At 36.9% G+C, this 20916-nt stretch overlaps 1 protein-coding gene across 1 annotated transcript; it reads right to left on the reverse strand.

Moving 5' to 3' along the window:
• Positions 1 to 9692: 9692 nt before the first annotated feature.
• Positions 9693 to 11647, reverse strand: LOC149145347 (zinc finger protein CONSTANS-LIKE 3-like). Its single transcript, XM_089446814.1, is given in 3 exon segments — positions 9693 to 10290; positions 10707 to 10924; positions 10927 to 11647. Coding segments are annotated over 3 exon segments (1170 nt in total). The 5' UTR covers positions 11540 to 11647; the 3' UTR covers positions 9693 to 9951.
• Between the last annotated feature and the right edge of the window lie 9269 nt (positions 11648 to 20916).

Below are 20916 nucleotides of genomic sequence, written 5' to 3' on the forward strand. Positions count from 1 at the left end.
ACCACCTACAGCCCAACGCAGGCAGAGACAGTCACCTGATTGGTACACTGGATACATGGCTCTGATGAGCAAGTGTGTTGTGACTGAGCCATCCTCTTTCGAGGAAGCTGTGGAGGATCCCGCATGGGTAGACGCCATGGTGGAAGAGTATGATTCTATTGTCAGAAACAGTGCATGGGAGATTGTTCCTAGACCGGAAGGGAAATCAGTGGTGGGTTCGAGATGGATCTACAAAGTTAAGCAGGCAGCTGACGGGAGTGTGGAGAAGTACAAAGCAAGATTTGTTACTCGAGGCTTTTCACAGATTGAGGGGATCGATTATGAGGAGACCTTTGCACCTGTCGCAAGGTATTCTTCCATACGGACTATTCTTGCTCTCTCAGCACAGATGGGATGGCACATTCATCAGATGGATGTGAAGACTGCGTTCCTCAACGGAGTCATTGATGAGGAGGTGTACATTGAGCAGCCCGAAGGCTTTGAGGTCTTCAGCAACGAGTCGCATGTGTGCAGGCTCAAGAGAGCGTTGTATGGGTTGAAGCAAGCACCATGTGCTTGGTACACACGGATAGACAGCTATTTCACAGGACTTGGATTCTCCAAGAGCGAGGCGGATCCTAACCTATACCAGATTGTGGTGGAGGGTAAGTTGCTTATCATTGTACTGTATGTTGATTATTTGATTCTAACGGGTGATGAGCTGTTGATACTGTCATGCAAGAAGGATCTTGCTATAGAGTTTGAGATGAAGGATTTGGGCCTCCTTCACTATTTCCTAGGATTGGAAATATGGCAGCGTAATGGTGGACTGTTTGTTTCTCAGGGCAAGTATGCTCGGGAGATACTGGAGAAGTTCAACATGCATGGCTGCAAGCCTATTGATACTCCTCTTCCTGGAGGTTGGAGGAAGGAGGATGCCACTTCGGGAGAAGAAGTGGATGCCACTGTTTATCGACAGTTGGTGGGGTCGCTGATGTATTTGGTCAATACACGACCCGATATATGCTATGCAGTTAACCAGCTTTCACAAGCTATGGTTAAGCCTACCAAGCTCTTCTGGAAGGCGGGCAAGCATGTATTGCGCTACTTGAGAGGCACATCGGGATATGGTTTGTGGTACAGACATGAGGATGAGGTGAAGCTATGTGGCTTCACGGATGCAGATTGGGTAGGGAGCCCAACGGACAGAAAGAGAACATCAGGAGGGGTCTTCAGTATTGGATCGACAACAGTTTCTTGGTACAGTAGGAAGCAGAGATCCGTGGCACTCAATTCAGCAGAGGCCGAGTATATGGCAGCAAGTTTGGCTGCATGTGAGGCTATATGGATGAGGAAGATCCTGGTTGGTTTGTTCGGTTCTCATTTGGATCCTATTGTTATTTACTGTGATAACCAGAGTTGCATTAAACTCTCGGCTAATCCTGTATTTCATGATAGATCTAAGCATATTGACATCAGGTACCATCATATCAGAGATTGTGTGCAGCGGAGGATCATGTTGCTTTCATACATTCCAATGGAGGATCAGGATGTTGATATTCTGACGAAGGCTCTCACCAGGAGCAAATTCGAGTACCACCGAGGCAGGATAGGGGTTGTTGATAATCCATATATTGTCGAGAGAGAGTGTTGAGATTGCAACAAGATGATGGAACTTAGTGAAAAGAGTCGCCTTCACTAAGTGGGCCCGCAAGCTATTTTTGGCGCAAGTCTATTTTTAGACTATGTCTATTTTTAGACATATGGATCATGTCTATGGATTGCAGGTTGCTGTTTATGGATGATTGGTCAAGTTGGGAAAAATAGATGGACTTCTATTTTTGATCAAAGTGTGAGTGATCACAGTGTGAGTGATCAAAGTCTATTTTTTAGACTGGCTGTGAAAAATAGAAAAGTCAAATATTATTGTCTCATAATAATATTTGGACTATAAACTTGATCTTATTCTCTTGGAGAACTTTAGTTTGAGCTACAGATGTGGCCCATGCAGCTGTCAGAAGGAAGTACGCTTTTCTTATGAGTCAGTTGAGTTGTTGCATGAATGACTTCAGTTAGAACTCAATCAGTTGAGTTTGATGGAGTTGATTGTGGAGTTGATGGAGTTGTGTTCAGTTTGACTTGGTTAAACTAGTTGTAGTTAGTCTAACTGCAAATAGACTAATGATGAGTTGTTAAACTAATTATTAACTCATAATACAATTATAGAATACATCAGTTAACTCAGTTGCATGTCAGTGCATGTTCAGTTCAACAGGGATAGGTGTTAGAGAATCAGATTGCTATCAATTGTGACTATAGTTGTGCATCAAATCTTGCACAATCAAGGGATTGAGTATGCCAATGAGTTTGCTCATGTATTTGCCCAGTTTGTAGCTTCTGCTCACGTCTTACACATTGTGAGTGATTCTTTGGAGGTGAAATACGAGTTTGGTAGACCATTCTCATTCATTCTTGAGCAGGTATTGAGCAGTGGAGGCAGGCAAGAAGTGGAATAGATTTGGAGATCAGATCTTAGCTGTATTGTGTGTAACAGGTGGAGCTGGTACTGAATTGCTTGTGATAAGCATTGTACTTTGTAATGTTACATGGTCTCAATCATTAATATACAGATAGTGTGGGGTTTTTTAGCGAGATGCTTTCCCCGGGTTACATACTGTGTTAATGTGTGAATGCTCTTGATGTTTTATTGTTATTGATGCTGCTATATTGATGATCAACGTAGAGGAGCTTATGTATTGTGTATGTATTCCGCAATAGTACATGATCAGGATAATCTCTGTTGAATATGTGTTAAATTATTCAAAATTTCTACAGTATCCTTACCCCTGTAGTAAGTCAATATTTTCTATTGTCGCTTTGACATAGTATACTCCAATTCACATCCTACCCACAAGTTGAGCTTGTTGGGATTGGACCTCCCCATCTGGCTAATGGGTTGAGGTGACTTGAGATAAGGTGTGTATCCTTACCCATGTGGTAAGTTGATCTCACTCAAGTCTTGGATGCATGTGTTCTACCACTTGACTCTTAAGGGTCTCGATAGAGGATCAATGGACAATAGGACAGAATGTGATCCTCAAGTTGATCTCACCTATTATCTCTAGGTGATAGGATAAAGTGTGATCCTTGAGTATATCTCGTCTATTCTCTCAGGTCAATAGGACAAAGTGTGATCCTTTCCCCTGCGGCAATTCGATCTCACCTATTGATAGAGGGTTGACCTAGGCTCCCTAATGATGATAATTCTGGGTGGTAGCAGTGGCTCCTTGATTGATAGAGGGTGGTAGTTTTATCTCCCCTATGATGTCAAATTCATTTTCTTTTAGATTCAAGAGTGTTCAATAGAGATGAGCAGTAACTACATTTGATTTTAAGATGACAAGATACTTGATATGGGTCATACATTGTAGTCGGTAATTTCTCCCTAGCTAAGAGGAAGTGTTAATTTGGAAGCTCATGGACAAATTCCCTCCTTTGGACAATCTTCCTCATCAAGAAAGACCCCTCATAGCCTTGAAAGAATTCAATTTAGTTAAGGAAGAATGTATTTTTGAAGAGGAAACCCAAATGTGCACAAAAATACAGGTCGAATTTAAAGAGAAATTGGGCACCCTTGGAAGCATATAAATACAAGTCAAGTTAACCTCATTTCGACATCATCATCAAGCATCTTCTTTTCTCTTTTCTTTGGATTAGTTTGTACAAGTATGAATTTGGTTCATGAGATTGGTTCGTACAAGTCCGAAATTGTAGGGTCTAAGCTCACATGTGCGAAAAGAAGATATTATTTTAGAGCCACATGGTTTGTTTGTGGAAATCTTAGCTACAGGCGCTCGCTTGATAGGATGCTCCCTACAGTTAAAGAACTACAACTGCATTGATGGTTACTATCTCTGTGTAGTTGTGACCTAAGATACTTTTCGCAATTGATTGCAAACTTTGATCATTGACCGCGGGCTTGGAAACTTTGATTTTGATCACATTTGACTATTGGGCTCATCTCCTAGATATTGTTTGACTGGTTTTGCTTGATAGTCTTTTGATTGTTGAATTGGAACAGTGTACTCTCTCTTTGTTGAACATTTTATGACAATTTAAAAAGAAGAAAAATTGAAAGGGTTTTCCCCGATGTGGGTTTTTCCCTGGTCTTTGACCAAATCCTTGTGTCTCTTATTGCTCTTGATTGTCTTCTTCTTTCTATTGCATTTATTGTTCTATCTACAATTGCTATTAATCATTGAATGATTAAATTGTGTTGAAATATTGCTAATTAAAGAAGAGAATTGGGCCAAAGTAATTGTAACAACATAGAACAGTGGAAAATTAACATATCAAAGAAGTTTGATGCAAAGAACAAGGTTGGTTTTCAAAGGAAGAATCCAAGTACAAGACTTGCGCTTCAAGGGAATAGAGATATGTCCAAAATCCAATGTAATGGTTGTCATGAATATGGTCACTAAAAAAACAATTGTCCTAATAGATCCTATGGAAAGAAGAGGAAAGGAAGGTACCAATCCTCAACCACTGTAGATGTGGAAAACTCCAAGAAAGCCAAGAATGAGGAAGACAAAGACTTATTCTACTTTTTTTTCGCTTTTAGGTTCCTTTGATGATGACAATGTGTAGGTTATTGACAATGGTGCCTCACTACACATGACCGGGGATTATGACAATATATCAAGTCTTTCAAAATCAAAGACATCTTGACAAGGTCGAGCTTGGAGACCATAACAATTATCTTGTGAAGGGTGTTGATCCTCAACCATCATGCTAGAATCTAGTGGGAATGTTCATCTCAACAACATCCTCTATGCATTTATGTCAGACAAGACATTCATCCATTTGTAAAAAGTCTAGGTAGCTTAGATACAACTGTGATGTTCAAAAATATATGTTGGGAAATCCATAATAGATATCAATTTTTGTTTTAGTTTTGTAATATTTCTGTGTCCTTTGTTCATCAAGATCAACATGATTTTTACAAGGTTTGTCATTTTATTTTGTCTAAGATGTTAGTTTTATAGTAGTGGCTAGGTTAGATGGTTTTAAGGTGATGATGTTAGTTTTCACTTTATCTCTTCTTCTCTTATTCCAACATTGCTTTTAAGAAGACTGAATAATGAAAAAAATGTATTACATATATGACATTGAAGAAACAAAATGAAATTATTGAAGTTTAAATATGTTTTTTTTTTCACATACATTTCAAAACTATATTTATACTAAATTTATAAGAAAAACAAATGTGCCTACAAATCTCACCTACTTACTAAATTGTTAAAATATTCAAAACTTAAATTTACTATGTTACGTTTACTATTCTCACAAAAGTATGGAAACAATTGTGACTCAATAAGGATATTAGGATATTGGTTCCCCAATGGATTGTTCCTCTAATTATACATGCTAACTATATAGTAAAAAAATAATTTCTCTCAAGTGCACAATGCCCCTCTCATCTTACTATATAATGAATAACAAGTGAGATCTTGTGCCTTGAACTTATGGAAGGATTCGAAAGTCTTGTACCTATCTTAATAGTCGAATTTGAAAATAATTGCTAAACCTACTAATATGAAAATTGTATTATAATAATAAAAATGTAAGTACATTAAAATTATTTTTAATTATAATGTGAGAATATATTTTTGAAATTATCTCCATCTTAAATTTATTATCTTCCTATCATATTATTGAAAAATATTTAAATATTATATATAATTTACAACTAAAATATAATCAAAATACAATTTCATTAAAACATAATACTCACTATACCATTTATTAATCTCAAATATAAAAAAAATCCACTTTCTTTTATATCTTTATAAATTTTGATAAAACTATAATTATATTTATCAAAAACTTTTATACTTCTACACTTTAATCTAACTCAAAATATATTATTATGTTTTTATTGATTTTTTTTATATAATATATAATATTAAATAATTTTAAAAATAAGATCAAATTATAAATGATATGTTGTGATATCAATAGAAATTTGAATCAACTATACAATTTAGTAAATTTAAGATATATTTCAATCAAATTTTTACATAATTTTTGGTTTGCTCGACAATCTTTATTACTTTGTGAAGAGAAAATAAATGTGTTAAAAAATCTAATCTCATAAATAATTTTTTTTATCTCATTCACCTATATATAATGAGCGGGCCTAATCGTTAAAAGCACGAGTAAGCCTAATAATTAAAAGCATGTATTTCCTCCCAAGAAATCACAAATTCAAAACCATTTATACTTTCATGGACTTAACAAAACAATCACTATAAAAATATATATATAATTACTAATAAATATATAATTAAATTTTACTTTTATTAATATTTACATTATTATTAATAAATAATAAAACATACCCATAATAAACTAATTGAACTTGTATTATTAGACCAAAACATGAACTCAAAACTCTATCATGTCAAGTTCAAAAATAATAATCTACTCACAAAAGCAATTCAACTTTCGAGAGGTGTGTGGGCCTTTTCTCAAGGCCAGCTAGTTGATTCCCATAATCTACTCACAAAAGCAATTCAACTTTTGAGAGGTGTGTGGGCCTTTTCTCAAGGCCAGCTTATTGATTCTTAAAGATCGGGGGAACACAATAAAATGTATAAATGGAATTAATCAGGAATGTTTCAGATTTTATTTTTATTTTATTTATTTAATTTAATTTAATTTATTTATTTTTGCTTATAAGTAATATAAAGACGGATTAATTTTTTTATTTAATTTAAATATTTATTTTATTGTTAAAAGTGTTTGTTTTGAAAAATGTCACAAATTTAAAATTATAGGGGTAGAGTATATATGTTTTTGTAAATCTAGAAGTTATATCGTTGCCAGAAAGTTTTATATACCAATTTGGTGTCTAGCTTAATCATGATCTTAAAATTAGATAATAATAATAATACAATTAAATTTTTGTTATTTTTATGATTATTAATCACATTGATAAATGTGACTGTAAAAAACAACAGATAATTATAAATAAAAAATGTGATATACTTTTATTGTTTTTTTAATAATTTAACGAAAATTTTAAATATTAACAATTTTATAAATTTAAAAAAATTAATATTAAATTTATTAAATAATAATTAATAAATTCAATATTAAATTTATTAAATAATAAATAAAAAAAATTATTATTTGATTTTGAATTAAATTTAAAAGTTTGTAACCAAGTTAGAGATCAACATGCACTTGATCATTCCTTAAATTAATTATACATGCAAACAATGAGAAAGTACGACATATTGAATTTGTATAATTTAAACGTTTCAAAAGTTTTTTTCAAGTTAGATTTTTTTATTCAATTTATATATTAAAAATAAAAATCTAATTTACATATTTAAAAATATAATTTAATTAAAAAAACATATATTTTTATTATTAAAATTTATGGATTATAAATTGATATGTATTATGTAATTATTTCTCTGTGGAAAAACCCAGCCGCACTACAGATACCTCAGAAGATCGCATTTCAGTGGGATTGTATAAGGGCGGGATTTAGAAACTGTGGTATATTTCGCACTGTGGACTCTGGTTACCTAATATGGAACCACTGGAAGGAGATGAATGTAATAAGAGTCAAAGAAGTATATCAACACATTGTTGACTCAAAGCGATCTCCACACAATCCTATCTTCCCACTAGTTCTCTGGAAGGATGGCTGCCCATCGAAAATGATTCATTTTGCATGGCTTACCTTTCATAATAGGAATTTAACCTGGGAGAATTTGATGAAGCGAGGATGGCACGGACCGGGCTTATGTCCACTATGCAGATCAGAAGGGGAAAATAATGTTCACCTGTTTTTAAATTGCTATAGATCTCAACAAATTTGGCAGACTCTGGAGAACTGCTATGGAGTCCAACTCAAGGCGCATGCTTCAATTAATGAAATGATCGTTTGGTGCAGCGTACAAAAGTTAACTTGGAGAAGGTTCTTCATCCTTTCCCTGTGGAACATTTGGAAATGGCGTAACAACATCATTTTCAACGGTACAAAAATATCCAGCTCAGAAATCATCTTTAAAATTATCGCTGCTTTTGAAGCCCTCCCACAGAAATCTATCAATCATAAAAGGGTCGATTCCTCTGACCAATCTATGGAGTGCTCTCCCTTCCCTAAGGCGTTCTTTGACGGTGATGAACAACAAGGCACATGCGGCTGTGGGATCCTGGTCATGATAAATGAAAATACACAGTTCGCCATTCATTGGAACGGGGGGAGAGGTTCCAATAGTAAAGCGGAGGCCATGTCTCTCGCTGGGTTATTAAAATTTTGCCTCTTCCTTGATCTTCAACATGTTTCGATATTTGGAGATTCGAAGGTTATGGTTGACTTCATCTCAAGAAAAAATCATATTTCAGTGCCACATTTCATTCGCTGGATGGATAGGATCAATTTCTTCTGGGACTCTATGGTCGGAGGATCTATTCACTATATCTGCAGGGACAAGAATATTCAGGCCGATTCACTGTCTAAAATGGGTCTTCACGCTGCTACAGGTTTATGGTTTATGCAGATTTTCTCTGAGGGGGAAAGCTATCATATCGAGGTGTTTAATCTGCCGGATTTCTAGGTACATTTTTGTTCTTCACAGTACATTTTTGTTCTTCACAGGTTTCCCTTGGCGCGTTATGATCATATGCCGCTGCTTTTGCATATCTTGTGTATATGGGTGGTGTTATGATGCTATTGAACATGCTTATGTTTCCTGTTCTCTATGATCAACTGGTTTTTATCCATAGGAGATCCCCCAGAACATTTTGTCACAGCTTGATAATCTTATCATATAGCTGGATTTCTCCCATGCTGATCCCATTTTGACTAAATTCAATGGGTCTTTTTCAGATGTAAATATTGGAACTCCTATATCTCTCATATAATATAATATTCAGCGTTTTGGTCCTGAAAAAGAAAATAATTTAAATCTTTTACATGTATTATGAAAACCACTTTTTTTAGAGTGTTCCACGTACAACCATATTAGATTTCAGTTTCAAAATTTTTGTTGCAATATTGACTTTTTTAGCCTTTTACGTTGTCAAAATTATAGTGAACTCGGGAGGCTTCTCTCGAAACTTTTTGAGCATAAGAATAAAATCTTAAATCAAACTAAATAATTCGTTTTTTTAGATCCGATAGATCAAAATTTAGCCTCAATAAACATTAACCAGCACCACTATCATCATTATAATTTAATTTTTTTATTTTTAAATACAATAATTACTAAGCCAAGTGAGGCATCCCAGCTTGTAATGGCAGTGTGGGCAACGACTTTAATGCTCAAAGTTTCAAGTTCAAAAATCCTCCCTAGATGAACAACGAAATCACATGTAATATATAGTATAATATCAGTATACAAAAGATTACAATAACTGCCGATTACATGTGTTTTTTGGTATTTATTTTCCTATCAATTTTGCCCTAATTTAACCATACATGAATTACTTTCAGCAATATATATGAGATACTGTCACACTTGAGTACGCAGGATACGAAACTGTGACTTAATTTTCGACTCCTGTTTACGAGGAGTTAATTGGGTTTATATTGATTTCTCTATTTTTGAAAATTCTTTCAGTAATCTAAATTTGTTATAGAGCTACTAGCTCATGAACACCCAGCTTAAAAGCATGGCACAAGATAACTCAAATTCTGTAAATCTGCATATTTTGATTAAGATTTCATTAGAGTACAAGAAAAACAGACTCGAGATAATTACAGGGTACAAATTTTACAAACCAGGCCAGCTCAGGAAGAGGCCGGTAAATAGTGCAAAAATTACGTGGCAATTAACCGAGGAGAATAATAGTTACAGCGAATCAGATACCTGCCGCCGTCTGCCACACGCAACCCCAGAGTCAACACGTCACAGACCAGTGGGCAAGATCCCTCGGGCGGTGTTTTCACATTCAGAACGACGGGACAAGGCCGTAGCCGAACTCAGCCGATGTGTACATCTGAACCACGTCAGCATTGGTCCGCTTGGCAAAGCGACCTTTGATCCGCGGCCTGGTCTCTGCGTAGGCCTTCCTGGAAGCATACCTGATCGTCTTCTCAAACCTGCGGTTCTTTCTTTTCTCCTTATATCTCAGAACCCTGGCTTCGCGGTCCAGCTGGACGTACTGGACGCCGACGTGGACAGCGCCGGGGGTGGCCAGCTCGAACGCCGCCCCTCTGTTAAGAGGCCTCGAGATGTCGCTGAGCGTGGCGTCGGGAACCACACCGACATCCAGCGAGGACGAAGAGACCTGTAAAATGGGAAATTTTAATTAATTTTATTTTTATTCAAATCAGGAGAATTTTAATCAAATTTTTTGTCGAAGGAAAGAAATGAGCCTCCTGTCTTAGAGTAAAGATTGTTAGTATTATGTCAATTTATTGAGAAATTTACCGAATTAAAAATAAAATAAAATTATTAAGACATTATTGCTCAGGAATCAGATCCAACTATCCAAAATAATTTCAATTAATCTAATTAAATTTACGAAAGAAAAAACAAAATTAATCTAATTAAATTCATCAAAGAAAAAACAGATTAGTGATTTCGCCCAACCATCCAAAATAACCCCATTTAATCTAATTAACACAGAATGGTTTGAAAAGCGGTTTCAATTGATCTAATTGGAAAAAGAATTGTTTCAAAAGCGGTTTTGCAGGGCCTTACGCTGTGGCCGAAGGACGTGGTGGTGGTATAGCTGTAAACGGCCTTATCTGTGTCAAAGCAATCCGAGGGTGTCGACACCGCGCCATCGTGGCTACTACCGTTGCTCTGCACGGGAACAACGCTGTCGGTCCCGCCGGTGGCCTCAAACGACGAGGCGTAGTCCAGATCCAAGTACGGATCCACGTCAGAGAACAAATCGACAACGCTGAAATAGCCCCGGCTGCCTTGTTAAGACCCGCGTCGACGCCGAAGCAGCTTACCCCGTCGTCACAATTTTTGGTACCGTCGGCCGACGCATTAGGATTGGGCAACAGCCACGATGCGGCCTCCGCAGCGTAGATCTCGTCGTCCTCCTCGTCATCATCGTAATCCAGGGTACCCGGCGCGTCGGAGTCCTGAGGCGAAGAAGTTTGCGTCAATGGCGGTGGCGGTGGCGGTGGCGGCGGCGGCGGGAGGAACGCTTTGGCCACGGAAACGCACTCGTAGAAGGGTACGATGGGAACCCTCTCGTGCCTGCGCGCCAAGGGATTTGCCGAATGAATGTCGGCGTCGCAAGAAACGCAGAGCGAGGCCGCGTCGGCCTTGCAGGTAACGGCAGCGGGCGCCTGTTCGCAGACCTCGCAGAGCCACACCCTCTCGTGGCGCGACGCCAGCTTGTTGGCGCCGTGAACTTTGACGTCGCAGCCGGAGCAGAGATAAGCAGCGTCGGCCCTGCAATAGAGCGAAGCGCTCGCGATCCTGCACACGTTGCAGGGCTTGGGCATAGTCCAGGCTTGCAATTCCTTCACGATTCCGGCCTCTTGGGGTACCTTACAATCCTCCTCCTTCACCATTTCTGACGGGGGCGTGTTACAGGGAGAGCGAGATCGGAGGAGCCAGGCTTGTTATACGATCTGTCGGGAGCTTTTGCCTCCTCTATATCTGGAGGCTACGGAGTGTTTAGCCTAAGACACCGCTAAGCCGGTCGCTAAGTCGGGGTTTAGCGGAGCGATAAACGTATTGGGCACCAATGAGAGCCGAGTATTAGATATCGTGGAGCGCCTGCAGCCACTAGAAATTATTGTTCCATCAAGGTCGTCCTTACTTGAATAATGGAGATAGATGGGGCCCGCCAGACGGTGGCAGTGGGCTGTTGGAGCTCGTGCTGGTGGACCCCTCTGTGCTGCTTTATATTTTATTCCGATCATCAGATCCTTTTCGAAAATTTAAGTGAGAAAGTGATATTTTGACGTCGTGGCTTGGTGGGCCCATTTCTAAATTTTCACTCTTTAGTCTAAATCTCTTTCTCATGGGTAAACTCACTAAGTTTTTTTTTTTTTTTTCAAATTAATTTGATGGGTAGCTTTGTACGGTTGTCTAATGAGGATAATGACGCTATATAATATTGTGATTTTTGGAGGGTTGTCTAATGAGGCTAATGATGTTATATAATATTTATGATTTTTATTTCAAAAATATTTGTGATTTTTATTTTGTGAATTTTATTTTAAAAAATTTGAGTGTGAGAGTGTTTAAATTGTTTTTATAATGAAAATAGATTTAGCACCATTAAGAGATATCCAAAACTCTAAAACTTGACAAGGGGATTCTCAAAAATCTGTGTTATATTTTCTCAAAATCATTCTAGAATTTTATTATTTTTCAAACAAAATTGTAACCTATTTACACTACCTAAATTATTTATTATTGAATAATTTATTATAAAAAATACTTTAAAAAATTATAATCATTATTATTATGCATAAAAGATCTTAAAATGTATAAAATAATTATTACAATTTCAAATTTAATATATTGGTTTATTCTTTAGAATGCAAATTTTTGTGATTTATATTGATTTTTCAAGATAATTTTTTAGGGAAATCATATTTCAAATTTTTGAATCAATTGTTTCGAATCACTAATCGTGGTTCATCATCAAGACTTTGATGAATATTCTAATCCAAAATTTTGTGATTTATATTGATTTTTCAAGATAATTTTTCACTTAAATCACATTTCAAATTCTTGAATCAACGGTTTTGAACCACTAAGTATGATTCATCATCAAAACTTCGATGAATGTTCTAATCGAAACAAATTAATATATACTATATAAATACAAACTATAAAAAAAATTAATAAATAATAAATAAAATATTTAAATTAAACGTTAAAAAACTAAAAATATAACTGTAAAAAATGATTAATAATAAAAAATTAGTAAAATAATATTAATAAAAAAAATTTATTTAATAAAATATGATTAATAAAAAACTTGACCCAATTAATTCAGTTAAATTAAATTGGTTAAAAATAATAAATGGTTAAAAATAATAAAAACATTATTAATTTTTATAATTATTAGGAAAACCTCCAAGCAACTAGAATATTTATTCTCATTGATGTCGTAATACCTTACATGGATAAGTTAATTTAATATCAAAAGGTACCCTCTTTATGCCGTACCTTACATGGATAAGGTAATTTAATATCAAAAGGATCCTTCTTTCTGGTCCCTATTTATGGTTATAAATCGTAAATATAAACATTTTTTTAATATAAATTACTATTTTCATAAAAATTTAAATATATATATATATATATATATATATTTAAAATTTCATTTTAATTTAAATTTTGAATATGATGAATTTTTTGATGTTTTACTATTTAAAATTATAAAGGGATAGAAACTATGGTGTCCAATTTCCTCTCTTTTTAACAACCTAGAGAAATCTACTACAGTTTTATTGGTGGACTTGAAAATTATATTCAACAAGATTAGACATAGACCTTATGTTTATTGGTGGATTTGAAAATTATATTCTTCTGGATAGGGAAGAATACTATTGAATAGATCTCTATTCAATCAATTAGTAGATTGAGAAAAAAATAGAATCCTTATGAAATTCTCAATTCTAACGAAGAAAAACAAAAGATTGTTATCATGAAAAAAAAATATTTATTAATATGGAATGAAATTTCAGTTAAGAATATGTCATTCTTTACCTCATAAGAATAACCATCACAACTCATAATAGACAAATTAGACACTAAAAGCACAATTATTTGCATTAATATTTAGTGTTAAATGATTATCTTAAGTTATCAAAAAGGAATGTAAATATGTCCTTTTAGGTGCTTCAACTTTAATGGGAAATTTACTGTGAAATCATGGTAGTTAATAATTTCTTAAATGGAACAAGGCATTAGTTAAATGAAATAAGGTATTTTAATGATTATCTGAAATTATAAAAAGAATGTAAATATGTCTTTTTAGGTGTTTCAACTTTAATGGATGATTTAATTAATGAGGTTATTTTCACGATTATCTTAAATTTAAAAAAAGAATGTAAATATGTCTTTTTAGGTGCTTCAACTTTAATGGATGATTTACTAAATTATGGGTAGTTAATAATTCTTAAATGAAACAACAAGGCATGAGCTACAAAAAGAAAATGAAATATGATAATTAATGAGGTTATTTTATTGTGGTTTAATGGTATAGCAACTTAAAGTTATAGAAAGCAGTCTTTCGGATTAATCACATCATAAGGATTGGGTCGACGTTTCAAACCAACTAATGTGGTTCATCCTGAGGACAAAGTTCGAAACGTCATTAGGTCCTGAGGATAAACCACATTAGTTGGTATGAAACGTCAACCCAATCCTTATGATGTGATTAATCTGAAAGACTGCTTTCTAAATTATGGATCACAAAAGTCTTAGATCTAACTTAAAGTTACCATGTGGTGATTAACTTTTTATTTCAACATGTTTGCTCTTCCTAGGCATTGGTTTTTTTAAGAGGAGAGATTAAATCTCAAAACTTATGATGCCTTCTCAAAGTAAACATGGTCTAGACAAGTGCATATGGTGAGTTAACCTTATTCAAGGATATCAATATGATTGGTTAATATATGTAAAATTACAATTAGAAGTGTGTATACCTTAAGTCTGTGATGATATCTACTAATTTTCTAAGCATATATTCATCCATAAACAAAGAACATATATGTTGATATGGGTAAGATCTAATACTAGTTGGATTGTTGGACTAGTCAATGAAGGAAGACACAATTAAACCCATTGATTTGTAGTTGCTTATAGTTTGATATCAATGCTCATGTTGTCATTGACTAGATCTAGAGTATAGGTTGTTGCTTTTGCCATCTATCATCTCCTAGTTGCATTCTCACCACAATTGAGTAATCGTGATGGTGGATGAGAGAGAGAGAGAATTTTTTTTTATTTTATTTGTGTAAAGCATATGTGATTGGAGAGGTATAAGTGGGTGGGGATATGCCCTCCAACACAATTATTAGTGTTATCGGGAAAACTAGTGTCTATGCAGAGCTGCTAGTCCCACTAAGGTTGGTAGCTACCTTAGAAACAAACACACTAAAAACTACTTTCGTTTTCCTTTATGAGCAAAAGATAAGAGAAGAATATGGAGACCAACCTCTGTCTTCCACTTGGTTACTTGCTTGATTCCTCTCTCTTCTGGTAGGTCTTTGCCACTCGCTTCCTTGTCTACCCAGCTTCAAGGAGTATCTATAGAATCAAAGCAGCATAACACTATCCAAGAACATAGATCTATTATCATAAACAATATAGGATCAGATGTACATTGACCACACAAATGCATAAATCATCAATCATACAAGAGTGTGGAGGAAAACTTGAATAACTTTATTGATAATCAAGAAAGAGCAAAGAGGATTACAACTGATTGTTCTGACCCAGCATCATCCTCTCAGCAAGAAAGCCCTTATTCACCTCATGAAAAGCTTAGATCACCCAACACTATGATATTGCACCAAGAAACCAACAACACTTCCTTACAAGATACAAAATTTCAGCCTCTGGCTCTCTAGGATGAGGGATCCATATATAGATGTCTGCAAGGGAGGTGAGTCAGCTTTTGAGATTTGATTAGTGTCTTCTCTCTGATAGTTCTTGATTCCACTTGGAGATTGATGATCTCTTACTCATCCCTGGTCGAATTCAAAGAGGCAAGTGTCACAGGAGAAGTTTCTGGAAGATTCCATGCTCCTCCACCTTGCGGATTGACCCTGCCATTTGTCCACTCTCTCCCATCGCACCCCATAGAAGGGTTTTTTGACATGCATCGCACCTACTGTGTGTATTCAGGTGGGATGCAACGCACTTTGCCTATGGAGCAGGTGAAATGGTCCAGTTTTGACCAGTTCTGAGCAGTTTTTCATGGAGAACTTCTGGGAGATGTTGTAATCAGTTGACCTTGTTCTTTTAGGGGTTGGAACAACACCTTTAGGGACTTAGGAGCCCTTGATTTATGGACATTTATGCTTGGGATTGCAGTGCCCAAAAATGTCTATAACAGTTTCCCCCTAAAGCATGAGGTCGTTAATCTTTTGATGTCGGGTGAAATGCTTTATCATGAGGATCCGAAGTTTTTTCGAGCTGGAAGGTGACTTGTAATAAGATACAATACAATACATTATCTTCATATTATTTTCATGATCTAGCTGAGGCAGGCATTCCCATGCTCAACTTTATAAATTCATTTTCATGTACATAGGACAGACAATCGTCTGAGTGTAGACTGATGATTCTGATAGAGCCATCATCCCTTAGATTGGATTATTATCTGTGCAGCAATGATGTACATTTGATGTCTTTATTTTCCTGAATATATATCGTAGCTCGGATGGATGAAACTGGATCCGAGGTCTTCAATCTCGTTCGATCTTCACTCAAAAGTACAAGTCGATCCATGTGAGAGATGTTCTGGAGTCGAACATGGAAAGACATCGCCTGATTACCAGCCAATGATGTAAGCTGTTAACAGGCGCGAGAGGAATCATCGATAATGATAATGATCCTCAAGGTACTGCAGTACAATTCACGTGGTGTGAATAAGGGACTTGGCATTGAACACCACACAAAATATTTCGGTCGAAGGCCATTGATGTAAACCTATTGCCGAAAGTGAGAAACTTGCCATTGAGGCATGCAAGCTTCAAAGTACTGAAAGGGTTGTTCCTAGATCGACTTCTTGGATAATGAGCTGATGTCGACAAGAAGCGATCTGTCATAGGAGGGCCTTGGTGAATCCCACATCAATGACACGGAATAGAGTAAATGATTTTAATGGAGGTGAAAACGATCTGCTGATATACGGTTTAGGGTGGCGGTCATGAAAGAATGGAGCGAAGATGTATTATAGTGGGTGAGACACAGGTGAATTCTCTGAGCGACTTCTCTTGAACATATCGATGACACTGACATGATGGATTGGTAGCATTAACCCCAAATGTGGATGGTGTGATGGAACCATGGTGATGTGACCAGTGAATGGAACAATCCAACCCGACTTGGATGCGGAGTGAAAGTGTCATGTTCAAGAGCAACTTGCTACCAACAAAGTTTCTTCAAGTTTTCTTCCCAATTTTTCCCCAGTCATTGCTGACCAATACCTCTTTATTTTTTCAAGCTTGAGGAGGATAACATATGCTTGTTCTATAATTTTCCCTTCAGGCAAACCCATCGCTATGCTTTAACGAGCCTAGCGATAGTGAAACTCGTTCTTGTCTGTTATGGACAAGTTTGTCGCTATTAGGTTTTAACGAGTTTAACGACAAAGATAACTCGGTCCTTTTCAATCTTAGAGAGTCTGAAAAGGGACGTAAAGGAAACTCCAGAAATCTTTTTTCATCATCTAATCCCTTAAGTCCGAAAAAGTATAAAATAATACGAAATGGATGAATTTTCGGTAATTTTAACGAGCCGAACAAAACAAGCGCTCGATATTTTTGTGTAATAATCCCTCAGGTCCAAAAAGATTAAAATCTAAAGGAGGGATAGCTCTTCCGGTCACTTTAACGAGCTGGAGAGGCCAATGGCTCGGCAATCTTTTCATATTTTACGAGTCAGTTGAAAAGAGCTTAAAGGAGACTCGTTTTTTGAGGAACGAGTGATAGATTTGGGTAGCAACTGATTCCAGGTAAGGTTTGGAATTTTCCAATCATGGCAGTGTCACAAGGATGGCTAACAAGATCACTCTTCGCAGCTGTTCCTAAAAAGGGGTAAACAATCAAGTGGAGGTGAATGATCGGCCAATACAGAGTGGAGGTGATGATGAGAACACGACCAAGGCTTCAAAGGTTGAAGTACTACATTCACGATGGTTATTTACCGGAAATTGGTTCATTTTTTATTTTAAAATGAGTTTAAACGCTGGGGGAAACACTTGCGCATTGATTATGTTTATTTTTTAACGAGCTTGAAGTCCGCGTTAAAAATGCTCGATCCAGTCATATGATAAGAATGTCTCATCTAAAAACGACATTTTTTCAAAGCTTTGCCCCACATCCTTTCTTTATGCAAGTTAGGAAATGACCAATCCTACGAGTTTAAAGGGTTAGAGGGCCTATAAATTTTAAAAAATAAATGGTCGCTCTTCACTTGCATGCCAAAAGGTTTGCATGACCTCAGGTATAGTGAAATAGAGATTCGAGGTTACCCCTCAATTTGCAGACAAAACATTTGTTTTATCAGAAAAGGCCTACCTTTTTCAGGTTACCAAATATTGTTCTATTTGTACCACAAACAAAACACTTCTTCGGTGATGTCTACTGAAATAGACAAAGGTGAATGGCGCAGACACCTCCACTCACATAACTTTGACGAGGGAACTTATTTTAGCCTAATCCCCTTTTCCTAAATGGATGGGTATGTCAGACTAGTCATATATCCTTCGCGGAAACCTACCCTATACCTGAATTTTTCCTGTTGAAGCAGACCAGGGTGCATGCCCCCTAGGTTTCAGTCATGCCCTCCGAATCACTCGCGCTCATCTAGAGAACGGACTAGGGATTGATGAGACATTCCTTGCATGAAAAGACCATTCAGGGTTGGTATATGACTATTTGCTATGTGTGAACCGGGAAATGAAAGCTGGTCTACGAGCTTGACCACTCTTCCTTCGTGCGGAAAACACATTACTCTAAAGAGTGAGGAGACGACGGCTCCCATGCAATAAATATAGTCACGTCCAAGGAGTAGATTATAATACAGGGGTCATTGGACTACCATTACATTCATGTGAACGGTTTTCCCTCTCAATGTTATCGGCACATTAGGAAGGATCCCTAACGGTCGACTGGTTTCTTTGTCAAAGCCTGTTAGATTTCTCATTTCAGGCAAAAGTGATGGCGAACCAAGCGCTTTCCAAGACGTTGAGGAAAGGATACTCACAGAAGCCCCTTTATCTATTATGGTACTGACCATAACCATTCTATATACTTGAGCAATGATTCAAAATGGTACACTGGCCGGTAAACGGGGTCTGCCTAGTAGATTCCAGTCAAAGGAAACAACCAAGTTGCTTGGAGGTGGGACCGAATAGACAGCCGGGTACGACTCTGACGAACTTCCTTCCTGCGGTAAAGGAACAGGTAGACTGCCCCCATGTTCATCGGAGTTTGTGCTTACGAAGAGAATTTGAACGGTGTCGTTTTTGTTCTCTTCGGTGACTGTATCATCTGAAGGTGGACCTTCTGAAGGCAAGACCGGGTCAACTGCCGCCTCGACCTTTTGACTTTCGTCTGGAATAGATTCAGATGGTTTATCTTCAATAATAGATGCTTCGGCCAACCACAAGGGCATGTCAGCCAGATTTGCAACTAATGACGGACTCGGCAAGAGTTTCTTGTATCCAGGAGGAAGCCATAACGGTGAAACCGGACGGTCGTCCAAAACTCTTTTAGCTTCGTCTAAGAAGGGACAACGGTGGACGGCATGATCACCTTCACACAATTTACAAGGAAATTTATATTTTCCTTTTTGTCTAGGGGCTTCACTTTCACTAGTTGACGGTGTATGCTCAACATGATCGTCAGAGGTTGATGACACCAGATTGTGCAAACGAGGAGACCAGTCCCTTAAGATCCGAGGGATGCAAGGACAATCTTGATGAGAGTGGTCTCCTTTGCAAATGACACATGGCGATTTAGGCCTAGTCGGTGCAGTGTGTGGATTTTCGCTAGACGATGCTTGGTTGCCCCTTTTCGCCTTTGGCTCCTTCTTCTTCTTCTCTTTCTTCTTCTTAGTCACTTGATTTTGGGCTTTACCAGCTTCATCAAGCGAAGAGGAAGGAGGAGAGGAAGAATTGGACGAAGTAGAGGGTTGGGGGGTAACTCTAATATCGTTTAGTTGCTGACTCAATTGTTCAGGAATCATGGTATTCTGAACGACAGAAGCTGAGAAGAGCCATATGGGCAAGCCGATTGTCAATCCTGGAAGAGACAATGTGGCCATATGGGGTGCACCAACATCTCCCCAAGAGGAGAAGGGACTAGGATTTCCTCCAAGGGGAACTCCTTGGTTGGTGGAATCCATTTTTCTCAACTTAAGATCAACATAGGAAAGGTGATGATTATTCTGTTTAAAATAAATTTTAGACACTTTGACACAACTTGTTTTTCCAATTTTTAAGAGTCGAGAAAAAACAAAAGATGACTCTAGTCGCCTTCGATTTTTAATGAGCCTGAAGTGACAAGTGCTTAGATGGACCTTTTCTGTTAAGGAGTCTGAAAAGGAACGAAAGGGTCTACTCTGGAAATCTAAATAGAGGGATTACCAAACGAATCGCAAAACTGTAGAATACTTTTTACGGTATGGCAGTCAATCTTCCCGAATGTTGTGTTCAGTGCATTGCGATCGATAGGGCAGCAGACACAGCTTCCTATGGATAAAGGATAAAGCCTATTGTGGTCTCCCAAAATATACTCGACGGTACATGGGAGCACAAGTCCGTACTGGCACTTATCGTCTCAAAGTGGAAGAATCACCCAACCAACAGTGAAAACAACAGTTACCAGGCTTTACGACGCCGGAATACGTCTCTAGCCTAGACTTCTAGATGTTGTGCATTAGGTTCCAAAGCATTTTTAGATTCATTAAATTGATTTTGTGGTTGATCTTGCTTAAGAAATTTGCCTTTCAGGTTCACCGCGTGATGTAGATGTACAATTCCTAAAATGCAATCTAAGATGATAAACAATCGTTTAATCTTCTTTCTGCAATGAAAATCCTAGCTACTAAGGAAAGAGAGATGGCATTCTTTCAATAAAGAGCAGAGAGCACACACTATATGCATTGTCCTAAATCAAGGCAACAAACATTCTAAATGAAAATGCACATGCATGTATTTGTTTTCAGCCTTCTTAATGTGTGAATGATA

Source organism: Pinus tabuliformis, chromosome X (assembly GCF_031772625.1).
Source record: "Pinus tabuliformis cultivar Carrire ecotype Pingquan chromosome X, CPIR1, whole genome shotgun sequence".
NCBI lineage: Eukaryota > Viridiplantae > Streptophyta > Pinopsida > Pinales > Pinaceae > Pinus > Pinus tabuliformis.